At 37.8% G+C, this 13722-nt stretch overlaps 1 protein-coding gene across 1 annotated transcript; it reads right to left on the bottom strand.

Annotated features, from left to right (window-relative positions):
- Positions 1 to 7458: 7458 nt before the first annotated feature.
- Positions 7459 to 9125, bottom strand: LOC100609433 (transcription factor AP-2 gamma-like). The gene is given in 1 exon segment (XM_054681376.1): positions 7459 to 9125. A coding segment is annotated over 1 exon segment (1326 nt). The 3' UTR covers positions 7459 to 7799.
- Between the last annotated feature and the right edge of the window lie 4597 nt (positions 9126 to 13722).

The raw sequence follows: 13722 nt of genomic DNA on the forward strand, positions 1-13722 counted from the left end.
TCTCCAAGGACAACCATATATGACTTGGGCTTATGATGACATGGGCATATGACTGACTGATGGGATCTTTTAATATTTAATCTGCAGTGGAGGCTTTTCAGATCATCGAACCTGGTAATGCTACTGGTGAGGTATGGTCAATGCCTTTTTCTTCCCTTATGCACTCTCCCTGTCTTGCCAAAGACAATACCAATATTTTTTTTCTTTTTAAAGGCTCAGTGTTTGCCAACCTGAGATCTCCCTTTCCTTCATTCCTTTGTTTTTCTCAGCTTTTCTCAAGGAGAGGCTCACAAACTCTGTTTAATAGGACTCTCACATGTTTCAAGTGTCCTAACACTGTGTGTTCACGCAGCTGGGAGATGCTGCTCCACAAGCTGGCCTCTCTCCTGTTGCTATTGCTGCTGCCATTCAACTTCACCTTCATAGTACTCAGTGCTCTTCTCCTAACACCTGCTGCCTTCCCAGAAGAACCAGGGCAACCATTTATTACTCAAGATGGTCACACCATCCTCTTGGCTCTGTGCCATGAAGCCCTTGACCTTTTCAAGAAGCATCAGTTTCACTTTGCCACCAGCCTGCAGTTTTTATGGCCCCCTCACTTGATTCCAACCCAAGGTGGGCATGTCTAACACAGTACTCAAGGTTTGAGATCACATCGAGGGCATTGCTGTAAGAAACAGGAAACTTGAACATGAATATCAGAAACCATAGGGTGAATGGGCTTTGCCTCTTCCCAGGAAACTCTCTATTCGTCATCCCTCTCTCCTGAGCCACTGGTCTGCTGCTCTGCTGCATGGGCTTGCTCATTTACTCAGGATGATCTGCCTTTCTGGTCCTGTCCCTCCTGAAACAAGAGGAGCCTCATATATCCCCCCTTTTCTTCCGTTCCAGCCAAAAGGAAATGGAAACAAACTGCACCATAATTGCTGCACAATTACCTTCTGCCCATAGACTATTTTCAGGACATATCACAGGTGTTTCTAAAGAGTTGTCCATTCAATATTACAGTGATGTTCATAACTTTACTCTTTATTTAGTGGCTAGTATTTGACTTACATTTTAATGTCTGAAAGACGCATCAAAATGCTTTCTCTCAGTACAAGGTGAGAGAAATGTCAATTAAATCTATATAGTGACAGAACAGAAATGTCACCTGTTATAAATCAAAGCAAAGACTAATATTCTCTAGAATGGAAAATGGAATAAGACATAATCTTACAGTTCTGGGGCAAAACCAAGGACTGGGATGAACTGGCTTCAGAAATACTTTACTGGACTTATGGTTATTCTTCCTCTGGCTTTACTATAAAATGTATGTATCTTAAAAATTATATACATACATACATACATATACAAACATATACATACATACATATATATGCAAATATATGGAGTGAGAGATAATTACTTGTTTTTTGAGTTATATAAATATTATTTTAGGTATAATTCTAAAACAAATTTTATTCTCTTAAGATTATATTTTTTAAAAATTCATGATAATACATAAAATTACATTTATTTTAAATCACTGCATATGTTATTTCATTTTATAAATATAATGAACATAATTTGTGGCCATTGCCCTTTTAATGGACATTTAAATTGTTTCTATTATGTAAAGCAATTTTCCTTATGCACACTTGTAGCAGTCTTTTGAAGGCATATATTCAGAAATAAAATTTCTGGTTTATGGGGTAGGAAGATCTTCATTTTTACCAGCTAGCACTGAATTGATCTTAAAGTACTTGTGCCAATTTACATTCCAAACATTAGTGGATAAGAGTTCCTACTGCCACATATCCTTTCCAATACTGGGTTGGTCAGTGTAGTAGAGGATTAACTAGGGATCTTTCATTTACAAGAAGGCAGCATTCAGAGGTCTTGATTACATTATAATCTGGGTAACAAACACTTTTAAAAAAAATCTTTTCTTATATTGCATCGTATAAGAATAATAGCACATTTTGTGAATAATTGGTTATAAAAGTGACCATAGAGGTGGGGAATGGTGTGTAAATGGTTTATACGTTAGTGATAAATAGCTCCTTTCATTCAGTGATGCTGCTGGCATGATCTGCTAAAATATGAATCCACATAAGAATTCAACCGTGCAGCACCTAAGGCATGCATTTCTACACTTAAGTCTTATTGTCCCTGGATTTATAATTTTCCATAGTAAAAAATTCACCGTGGAGCAAGACACTGTATGTGTAAATAAAAAATAATAGAAATAAAACAAATATGGGAATAAATATTATAAATAGTTTTTCCAGAGTCATGTGATTTAAAACTACCATCTTAAATATGAAACACCCAGTTTCTTAATGCAAACTGGCTGTTTCTTTTCTGGGAATGTGTTTTTCTATTAGCCAGTTATTCACCTTTTGTAAACCTCCTATCAATGTGCAATTTTTAGTATCTGATTTAAACCTGCCCTTTTTATGGAGTGCCTCATTCATTTATTCATTCAGCAAACATTTACTAACTTTTTACTATGTACATGACATTGTGGAGCATACCGATGTTTAATGATGTGAACTCCACTCTGGGGAATATGTAGTTTAGTGGAGTATCATAATACAAGCATGCAATATTGCAATTTTTTAATTTTTTTAAATTGTAAGTTAATTACTACCTCCAGAAAATAAAATGATATAACTCATCCTCTCTTAAAAGCAAATGAAATTAGTATGAATAATGTATCATTCACATGAGAAATTCATTATTTCACACATACATGTCAGATTTTTCCTTAATCTGTTACTTTAAAACAGGAAAGTAATAACTATTAAGATATTCTTTCTTACATAATGAGGATAATAAACTGGATCACCCTTCTTAGCTTCTAATAAGAGATAATTTTTTAATCCCCTCTTTTTCTGCCTACCTAAAATTATATTGATCTAATATCCATTCTTTAGAATGAAAGAAAAAGAATCCTGGATACATGGTAGAATCTGTCCGAAACTAAGAAGAAAAAGATAATTCTGGAGCAGATATATCTAGGTCTCCATGTACCAAGATGACATGGAAAAAAACTAATTTGGAGTCCTGTGCACAGACACAACATGGGACAAATGGTATTTCATTATCAGTAGATTGTAAAGCCCAAGGTAGAAGCAAAAGTTTCATCTATAGAAGTTCTTTTTAAATGTTCAGCCTTATACATTTTCTTTGAGCAAGACTCGTGTCTTTGTCTTCTGGCATTTGCATGATTTGTTATGTACAATATGAACTTTTAATAGTTCATAATGGTACTTTCCTCTAAAGAGTCTAAAAACAACAGCAAGTATTCTGAGAGGTTCTTGCATGTAAACATTCTAGGCTATATTACAAGAAAACGAGATGGAAATTGCAAGCAGAAAATGGCCCTCTACAGAGATATGAAATAGCAACGACTATTTATCTAGATATTGTTCAGAGTATACGTTTATGTATGTGTCTGAGAGAGAGAGATGAAGGGAGGGAGGAAGGGGAGAAGAGAAGAATTTGGAGCTATACTAAGTAGATGGAGGGAAGAATTAAGAAGACATTAACAATTTTCAGAGACCCCAATTCTTTCCACCAAGAATTGCTTTACTATTTTTAAAACCTCTTTATTTCTACCATTATTTAAATGATATTTACCTTTGCCTTCGTTCTTGTGCTTTGCTCAATGTGGTCACTTTGTCTTCCCAACATCTGTCTGCATCTTCAGATATCACCAATATACTGCAACATGCCCTTTGGTAGCTGCAGCCGACAGCCCAGCAGTGCTCTGCATACAACTGCCTTCATTGACAGCAGCCATATCATGCACGGCCAGTGCAGCTGCAATTCAGTGCCAGCAAGGGTGTATAAATTGTTTCTGCAGCACATTTTCTTTGCATTTCCAGCAATGAAAATAAGCTTCTCTGAGCTTGGGTCCCCCAAGAGCAAAGTTTTCTAGAAATCGAGATAATTATTATGTTAAATATACATTAAATATATAGGCAAAACACATTAGAGTTAATTTATGCTTAATAGTGTATGTTTAGTGTTTACTTCTGGTGTTATTTATAGGCTAAATCACTGAGAAAATGTTCCTGCATTTGAAAGCATGCTTTGCTAAGCAGTGGCTAGAAGTGTGGGATGTGTCCTATATACCACGTAGAACCTTGCCTCCCTGAATGAAAGGTTAAAGTTTGGTGGAAAAAGGTCTGTTTGTGCTATTTGTGAATTTTTTTCCCCTTGTTATTGCCTAATGGAGAGAAGCTGCTAATGCAGGTCTTGGCCCATTATCTGCTTTCCTGAAATGCTCATTGAAAGAATGATGGAATAAATGTCACTCTAAGCATCTGACTTGAGTCTTCCTCCTTAACAATTCTGATACAAATATATATATATGTGTGTATATATATGTGTGTGTGTATATATATATATATATTTTTTATATACATATATTCATATATATATATATATTTTGAGACAGGGTCTCACTCTGTCACTTAGGCTTGAGTGCAGTGGTATGATCAAAACTCACTGCAACCTCACCTTCCTGGAGTGACTCTCCCACCTCAGCCTTCTGAGTAGCTGGAACTGCGAGTGCACACCACCACTCCCAGGTAATTTTTTTTTTTGAGATGGGGTTTCACTATATTTCTCAGGCTGGTCTCAAACTCTTGGGCTCAAGTAATCCTCCAGCCTCAGCCTCCCAATGTGCTGGGATTACAGCATGAGTCACCATGCCCTGACCTTGAACTTTGAAAAATAGATAAAAACTATGGTCTTGCTCCTGACTTCAAATTATAGTCATGATTTTATATATATATATTTTATATGTATGCACTACTGCATTTTTGGTATGACTAAAAATATAGACTGCTATAAATTTTGGAAAACATGTTATTAAGATATTCTTTGCAGAATTAAATAATGATCAAATGGACATGGCAAAAATTTAGGCTTTGAGATTTTTAGCTTACCTCAGATTCATATTCCTACTTACCTTATTTATACACATGATTTATATGAAATTTTTGACCAGGCACTTTGACCCATAGCTCTTAAGAGGTATCCATCAAATGTCAATTCAAAAATATTTATTGAGTCTTTTGGAAGTACCACCTACTGTACTATGTTTTGAGGCTAAGAAGATCAAATAAAAAATGCAATGAGTAGTCCAGTGAGAAGCAGCTATACAAACAAATTATGATACAAAGCAGAACATGTAAAAAGTCCTATAATTAAATTATGTATGATATAAAGAAGAGGATAACACTCTCTCTGGTATTGGGGCTTTCAAGACTTCTTACGGGACAAGATATCTTACCTCGATTCTGAATAGTACGAGTATTGTGCCAAGTAGAGTAATAAAACACGAGCACTCCAGGCTGAATGAATGGCATCGATAATAAATATAGACATGAAACTGCAGTGGGTTTATTGTACAAATTAAGCAAATTCTTAAAAAGATGCATGTAAAAAGATGCATGTAAATCAATTAAAAATATATTAAATACTCAACTAAATTACTGTTGCCTACCTTATTTGTAAAATAATTCATAAATTCCTATTTCACTTTCTGTGAACACTGTTCAAATTCTGTTTTGTTTCAAGTGAAGTACATTCTTGTATAGTTTTTTTTAACTGCTTTCATGATGCCTTTCTCAATTTACTAAATAGATTCCAGTGAATTGCTGTCAGTAGAAATATACTGTAAGCAATGTAGGCAATTTAATATTTTCTAGAAATCACATTGAAAATAAAAAGAAATAGGTTAAATTAATTTAAATAATATATTTTATTTAACCAACTATTTAAAAAATACTTTTATTTCATCATGTGGCCATCAGCACATTTGAAGTGTTCAGTAGCCACATGTGACTATTGGCTACTGTATTGAACACGAAAATCCTGGTGTATTGATCCAGCAGCAAAAGACTTGGCTGGTGACAGATTACATGTTGTTTAGTAACCTTATGAGTTTGTTTAAATATAAGTGTTTGAAAATAATTTTGAACTTCAATTTTTAATTTATATTTTAAAAATAAAAGTAACACATTGATATGAAAAACTAACTTTAATTATACTGTAAAATGAGAAATAAAAATTAAAAATATTATCTCTCCCCCTGCCACCAGTTCTTTTCCCCCAAAATAATTAATTATTGTATATCTATTTTGGGTCAAAAATGTGCTTATAATTATATATGGAATATATATATATATTATAATTTCTATGCATATGAAATATTATACAAATTTGTCTGTACACTGCCCAATTCAATAGTAGAGATAAATTAAATAAGATACTATTAAATACTTACTGGAGAGGCAAAAATTAAGAGGACAGACAATACAAAGTGTTAGAAGAACATAAAGCAATATCAGCTCTTATATACTCCTGGCAACTGAGTGTATTTCTACAATAGTTTGGCAATATTTAGTATATCTGAAGAGATACATACTCTGTGTCATAGCAATTCCACTTCTACGTGTATAGGCTTAAAAACTTGCATAGTTTTACCATGAACACTACATAAAATTATTTATAGAAGTATTGGTCATTATTATTTTTTTTTTTCAGATTCTAACAAGAATACTTTTATTATACACGTATCATACACACAATTATTTGGGGAACATTTACTGGCAGAGAGTTCAATTCCAAATCTCCATTTCACCCACACACACTGTACTGCACACTCACCTTAGGGTTCAGCCCAACAGGAACGAGACAAAGTTATTGCTTTCTGAACAGAGAGTTTCAATTAAATAGAATCTTCCAAGCCAAGAACAGAGCCCAGCATCCTCTTAATTCTTAATACCCTGTATATATATGAATAAAACCTTATGATGTGTTATAGATTACCCCATCACGATTAAAAGTTAATATTAAAATTGGATCCCATGTCTCAAAAAAGTCGTAAGAAGTGCACCAGTATTTACAGACCCCATTAAATTACGCATAAATAAAATCTGTACACTCAACGCACTGTTTCTTAAAATACAGAACCTCCACGGGGACTTGGGGGTGATAAGCAGCAACAAATTGCTTCGTGCCTACCCTTTTCAAGTTTACTCGAAACATCTGAAATAAATATGCAAATAAAGCTTCAGTACCTTAAAGGAACATGTCATTTCAAAGAGTCTCCCATTTGAAGAGTTAACTTTCAAAGTTAAAAAAAAAAAAAGGAGAAAAAAATCAATCAGCAGGCTTCGTTTCTACAAGTTTCCTAAAACCAGAAGGCCCCCTTTGAACACGGGGTTTAGAGTGTGTCAGATACCACTTATTAACTAGTTGCTAAGCAGATAGAACCTTTGCCTCCTACCAGAGGACTTGATCTCCGAAGAAGCTAGATACACACTTCTCTTTTTTCAAGGTAAATATTTAGCGGACACAAAAAACAGCCATTACCTTAACACTGAAAAAAAAGGTATTGTTGATCTGTTGATCTAGAGCACATCAATTTGACATTTCAGTGGCTAAGTGTGTGGGTCTGTTGGCCCAGGGAATGTATTTAAAAGATTCTAAAACTTGTAGCAACACTTTCAGAGAAGGAAAGAATGGGGTTCAAAAAAAAAAAAAGCTTAATGAATAAAGAGCCAGTACTTGTCACCTTCTGATAATAGGTCCAAAGTTAGGAGATAGCTCAGCGCTAGAGAAACAACTAAGGAATCCAGGGGCGGGTGATGCAGAACCAGTGAAGGCCCTTTAAATAGTAAGGTAGGTAACAAACTCTTCCCCCAGGCCAGGAGGGGTTCCCAGTCTGTGCGGTGGAGAAGGATTTTTGCAGTCCTGTTCCTTCCCTACTCTCCGAACCTTTCTTCGTCCCAATTTTATTTCCTGTGCTTCTCCATTTTCTCCAGGGTTTTGTTAGAATCAGCTGGACTCTGGTCTCCAGGGTTCATGTAGGATTTGTCTATGACAATCAGGGCTTCTTTGATGTAGTTCTGCAGGGCAGACACCGCGGCACAGATGGCCTGGCTGCCAAACCCGTGGGTAATCAGGCTGAAATGAGACAAGCAGTTCTGTATGTTCGTCTCCAAGACTGGGGCGAGCCTGCTGGTCCCATGGGGTGTCCGGTCTTGGCTGAGAAGTTCTGTGAATTCTTTACACAGTTGCTGGGCCGCCAATAGCATGTTCTTCCTAGCTGCCATCTCATTTCGTCCTCCAAGATGAGGTCTGGTTAAGTATTCTGCCACTGGTTTACCAGGAAATTCGGCTTCACAGATATAGGCAAAGTCCCTAGCCAAATGAACAGCTTCACCTTCTACTAAGGATGTCAGGAGAGTCACATGAGCGGCTTTCCGTCTCCCAGCCGGAAGATTCAACCCAACCTTGTCCAACTTCTCCCGCAAGGACCGGCCTCCATTTTTCGATTTGGCTCTTCTCAGAACACCTCCCAGTAACGAGGCATTTAAGCATTCAGGTGGGGACAGTCGCCTCTGTACTTCAGCCACTGTCACTTTGTATTTAGACGTAGAGCTGAGGAGCGACAATCTTCCAGGGACTGAGCGGAAGACCTCAGTGGGGTTCATTACGGCCCCCACCAGCTCCTTCTGACAGGGGAGGTTCAGAGAGTTCTTGGTCATGGAAATGGGACCTTTGCGAATGACTGTCTGATCGTGCAGCAACAGGTGCTGGTCGTCGACATTCTGCACCTCGTCCATCTAGTGAGGCATGTCGTGGAGCCCCAGGTTCTCGGCCAGGCCCGCGGCATCCAGGGCGTGTGCGTGTGGCAGCAGCAGGTCGGAGCGGCGGTGGGCATCCCTGCCGGCGCTCACCGCGCCCGCCTCCAGCCCGGAGAGGTGGGGCAGCAGGCCGGCCGGGCGCCCGTGGTGCGAGGGCAGCCCCGCTCCCTCCTGGCTCTGGCGGCCGGGCCAGGCCTGCTGCTGGCTGCCTGTGGGCGCCGGCTGGTGCAGGGGGTTGATGGCGGCGGCGTACGCTTCCCCCAGATGCGAGTAGGGGTCGGCCGACTGGGAGTAGGCCAGCTGCTGGTAGGGAGGGGGAAAGTAGGGTGGCGGCTGATACTCGGCGACTCCAGTGTGGGAGAGGGGTGGCGCGGGGCTGTAGAGGTGCTGCCCGGCGGAGGAGAGGTGGGGGACTCGCGGATTCCCATTGCTGCTCCCGTTGTGGCGATCCCGTAGGAACTGGAAGCTCATGGTGCCAGCTCTCCAACTCTCTGTGAGTTGAGGAGTTTAAGAGTAGGAGAGATGTAGAAAAAGAGTTCCCCGAGGGCCGAGTCGTGTGCCGAAGTATTGGTCATTATTACCTCAAATAGAAAACAACCAAAATGTCCATTTACCAAACATGAGATAGTTGCATACCTATATGCAACTATGCTACGTGCATATAACATGGATATTATAGTCATGGTGTCAAGTGTAAAAAGCAATTCACAGAAAACTGCTTATAAGTATGATTAAATTTTTATATAACTTGAAATGGCCTAAATCAATGGCATGCCTGTATACTAAAACTATACTTTAAAAAATAAAACAGGCATATGACTAATACAAATATCAGACTGATATTTAGTTACCTTAGTGGGGAGAGAATGATATATGAACAGGGTAGGGACCTACAATTACATTCTTAGTTCCTGGAATATTCCAATTCTTAACTGGTGTGGTTTGTAGATTGGTGTTCCCACTTTGGAGTGTAATCTGGCAGTATTTGTGTGTATACAGAGGGTACATACCTCAGTGAAATTCTTCCATGGGCTCATAGAGGACACTCATGATAGCTAGAGATAATGAGAAGTTGTAGGCAACTCAGGTGTTCATAACAAAAAAAAATTGATAAAAGTAAAATGTGATGGAGGCCCACTGTAGAATAGCATACAAATATTAGAAATAATGAAGTAGATGTGCATACAATTACCTAAGTAGATATTGACAAAAGTGTTTAGTAAAAAAGTAAGAATACAACAAAGTTCATTCTGTTGCTGGTATCTGACATTCCTTTTTACTTCTTAATGATTTGAGATCCTGGCTTTCTGTCACCATTTGCAACACAAGAATACCTTGTTTTACTGTTGTTTGTAGATACAGTGGTTTTTTGTTTGTTTTTGTTTTTTGTTTTTCACAAATTAAAGGTTTGTAACCCTGCATCTGGAGCAAGCTCATCAGTGCCATTTTTCTAATAGCATGTGTTCACTTCGTATCCCTTTTTGGAAATTTTGGCAACATTGCAATGTTGCAAACATTTTCATTACTATGGTATCTTTTTTGACAATATGTGATCAGTGATCATTGATGTGACTATTGTAATTGTTTTTGTTGAAACACACGAACCATCAACTTATAAAATGGCAAACAATAAATGTGTGTATTCTGACTGCTCCACCGACTGAATGTTCTCCCATCTCTCTCCGCATCCTCAGGCCTTCCTATTCTCGGGGACACAAGCTGAAAACAGGCCAATTAATAACTCTATAATGACCTCTAAGTGTTCAAGTGAAAGTAAGAGTCACATGTCTCTCACGTTCAATCAAACTCAGAGATGATTAAGTATACTGAACAAGGCATGTCAAAAGCCATGATAGGTCGAATGCTAGCACCGGTTAGCCAAGTTGTGAATGCCAAGAAAAATTCTTGAAGAAAATTAAGTGAAACAGCATTATTGCTGATATGGAGAAAGTTTTAGTGGTCTGAATAGATCAAATCAGCCACAATATTTCTTTAAATCCAAGCCTAATCCAGTACAAGGTCCTAACTCTTCAATCCTGCAAAGGGTGAGAGATAAGGAAGCTGTAAATAAAAAGTTTGAAGCTAGCAGAAGTTGGTTGATGATGTTTAATGAAAATAGCCATCTCCATAGTTTAATGAAAATAGCCATCTCCATAACATAAGAGTGCAAGGTGAAGCAACAAGTGCTGCTGTAGAAGCTGCAGCAAGTTTTCCCAAAGATGTAGATAAAATAATAGATGAAGGTGGCTACATCAAAAAATAGATTTTCATTGTATATGAAACAGCTTTTGACTGGAAGAAGATACTAGATAGAAATTTCATACCTAAAGAGGAGAAGTCAATTCTTAGCTTCTGATCTGGGCAAAGTAAATTGAAAGCCTTTTGGAAAAGGTTCACTATTCTATAATAGATGCTGTTGAGAGCATGATTTATGGGAGAAGGTCAAAATATCAACATTAGCAGTTGAAATAAAGAACTCTCAGGGATAACTTGGAGGGGTTCAAAACTTTGGTGGAGGAAGTGATTACCAATTCTCTTGTGGTGGAAATAACAAGAGAACTAGAATTAGAAGTGAAGACTGAAGATGGGACTGAATTGCTCCAATCTCACAATAAAATCTGATGAATGAGGAGTTGCTTCTTATGGATAAGCAAAGGAAGAGGTTTTTTGAGATGCAATTTACTCCTGGTGAAGATGCTGTGAACATTGTTGAAAAGACATAAACATTTAGAATGTTACATAAAAGTTGGTTGATAAAGCAGCTGGGATTGAGAAGATTGACTTCACTTTTGAAAATTCTACCATGGGTAAAATGCTATCAAACAATATTGCATGCTACAGATAACTCTTTTGAAAAAGGAAGAGTCAATTGATGTGGCAACATTTATTGTTGCATTATTTTAAGAAATTGCTACAGTCACCCCAACTTTCAGCAAACAGCACCCTGACCAGTTAGCAGCCATCAACATCAAGGCAAGAACCTCCACCAGCAAAAAGGTTTTGACTGGCCAAATGCTCAGATGATTGTTGGTATTATTTAGCAATAAAATATTTTTAAGTTATGTACATTGTTTTCTAGACATAATGCTATTACATACTTTATAGACTATAGTGTAAACATGACTTTTATATGCATTGAGAAACCAACATTATTTGTGTGATTTGCTTTATTGCAGTGGTCTAGAGCTGAACCAGTGATACCTCTAAGGTAGGCCTGTATCACCCTTATCTTAATTGTTAGAAAACTCCATGTACATACAAATGATTCCAACATTTTCATGTCCTCTTACTTTTCTCCAATGATCTTGTCTCTTCTTCTACCTCCGCCTGTTTTAAACAAACATAATTTTATAGCTATAACTTAGATTTGTTGTGACTTGTAAATGCAGTCCTAGCATAATATCAAATTCATGTATCCTATTGCCCTATTTTCTTCCTCTACTTCTGGCCCACTCCCTCTGGTACTCCCACTGAAATAAGCTTTTGATGCACCAAGGTCTTTGATCTCACTTATCTTTTGCCTCCTTGATGTCCTCATCCTCTTTGTCACCCAGCCTAAATTCCAGAAAGAATTTTTATAATTTCACTCCTGAATATAAGCATATCTTGTTAGATAGTACTTACTTGATCAAAGAAAAAAATAAAAATCCTGGTTTATTCTGACTTTTCTCCTTTTCCAATCTTGTGCCTAAACACATATAAAGCAAGCAAAAGAATACTTATTGGTCTCACTTCCATATTTGTAAACCTGAAAATCAAGTGGGCCCTCAATACTCAAGATGTCCATGTCACCCAGTCTCCTAGATGACTATTTCAAACTTCTTTCACAAGAACCCAAAACCTCCTATCCTACGCTTGTTCTCAACTGGTGACTTTACATACATTGAGAAATGGAAGCTATCAGAAGATGACTTTAAAAAACTCCCCCCACCATATCTCCCCACCAGTGTCCAAGTCCACCCACATGTAATCCGCTTTCCCCCGTGTTTCCCAGGATGATACAGCAGCCTCCTCCCTCCACGTGTGCGCTAGGTCTCATTCTCTCCTTTACACTCAAGGACAGTGCACCAGCAGTTCTCTCTTCTCTCTTACTTCATCAAGTTTTCACTTTCCACATGATCATGTCCATAGTAGGTGTACATATTTATCGGGTACATGAGATGTTTGGATACAGGCATGAAATGTGAAATAATCACATCATGGAGAATGGGGTGTCTATTCCCTGAGGCATTTATCCTTTGAGTTACAATCCAATTACACTCTTTAAGTTATTTTAAAATGTACAATTACCTTATTATTGATTATAGTCACCCTGCTGTGCTATCAAATTAGCAGGTACTACTCATTTTTTTCTATTTTTTGTACCCATTAGCCATATCCACCTCTCTCCCTTCTTAAATATGTTTTTTCTTGACTGACTCCCCCTACTTGTTGCTGTCCCTTTCTTTGCTCCACTTTGCAGCAAAACTCTTCAGAAGAGTTTTGTACTTGCAGCCCCTGATTTCTTTCCTCCCATGCTCCCTCAACCCACTCCACTCAAGCTTCTGCCTTCACTATTCCACAAATTGCATTTGTTAAAGTTAATAATAATCTCCCTGTCCTTGAGTCCAATGATTAATTTTTGTGTCTCCTCTTGTTTGACCTACTGACAACACCTGACACAGTTGATCACAACCTCCTTCTTGACACACTTTCCTCAATAGGCTTTTAGTATGCCATATTTTGTTGGTTTTACTGATCATTCTTTCTCAGTCTGTTTTGCTGGCAACGCCTCTTCTTTCAGACATCTATTTTGTAGTGCCTCAGTCTTCTTCCTTAATCCCTTTATTTATATATTCACTTCCTGGGTTATCTGGTCTAGTCTCGTGGCTTTAAATAAACTATACATGTTGACTGTTCCAATTTATATCTCTAGCTCAGGCTTCTGTTTTGCATTCTTTACTTGTATAATAACACTTCAAACTCAACAGGATGAAAACTGAACTCCTAATCTGCTTTACCCACCCAGTCCATGCCAACTGTATCTCTCCAGTTAGGCCAAATCTTGTGGCCATTAGTGACTCCCCTC

The sequence above is a fragment of the Pan troglodytes genome, chromosome 2 (genome assembly GCF_028858775.2).
Source record: "Pan troglodytes isolate AG18354 chromosome 2, NHGRI_mPanTro3-v2.0_pri, whole genome shotgun sequence".
Taxonomy (NCBI): Eukaryota; Metazoa; Chordata; class Mammalia; order Primates; family Hominidae; genus Pan; species Pan troglodytes.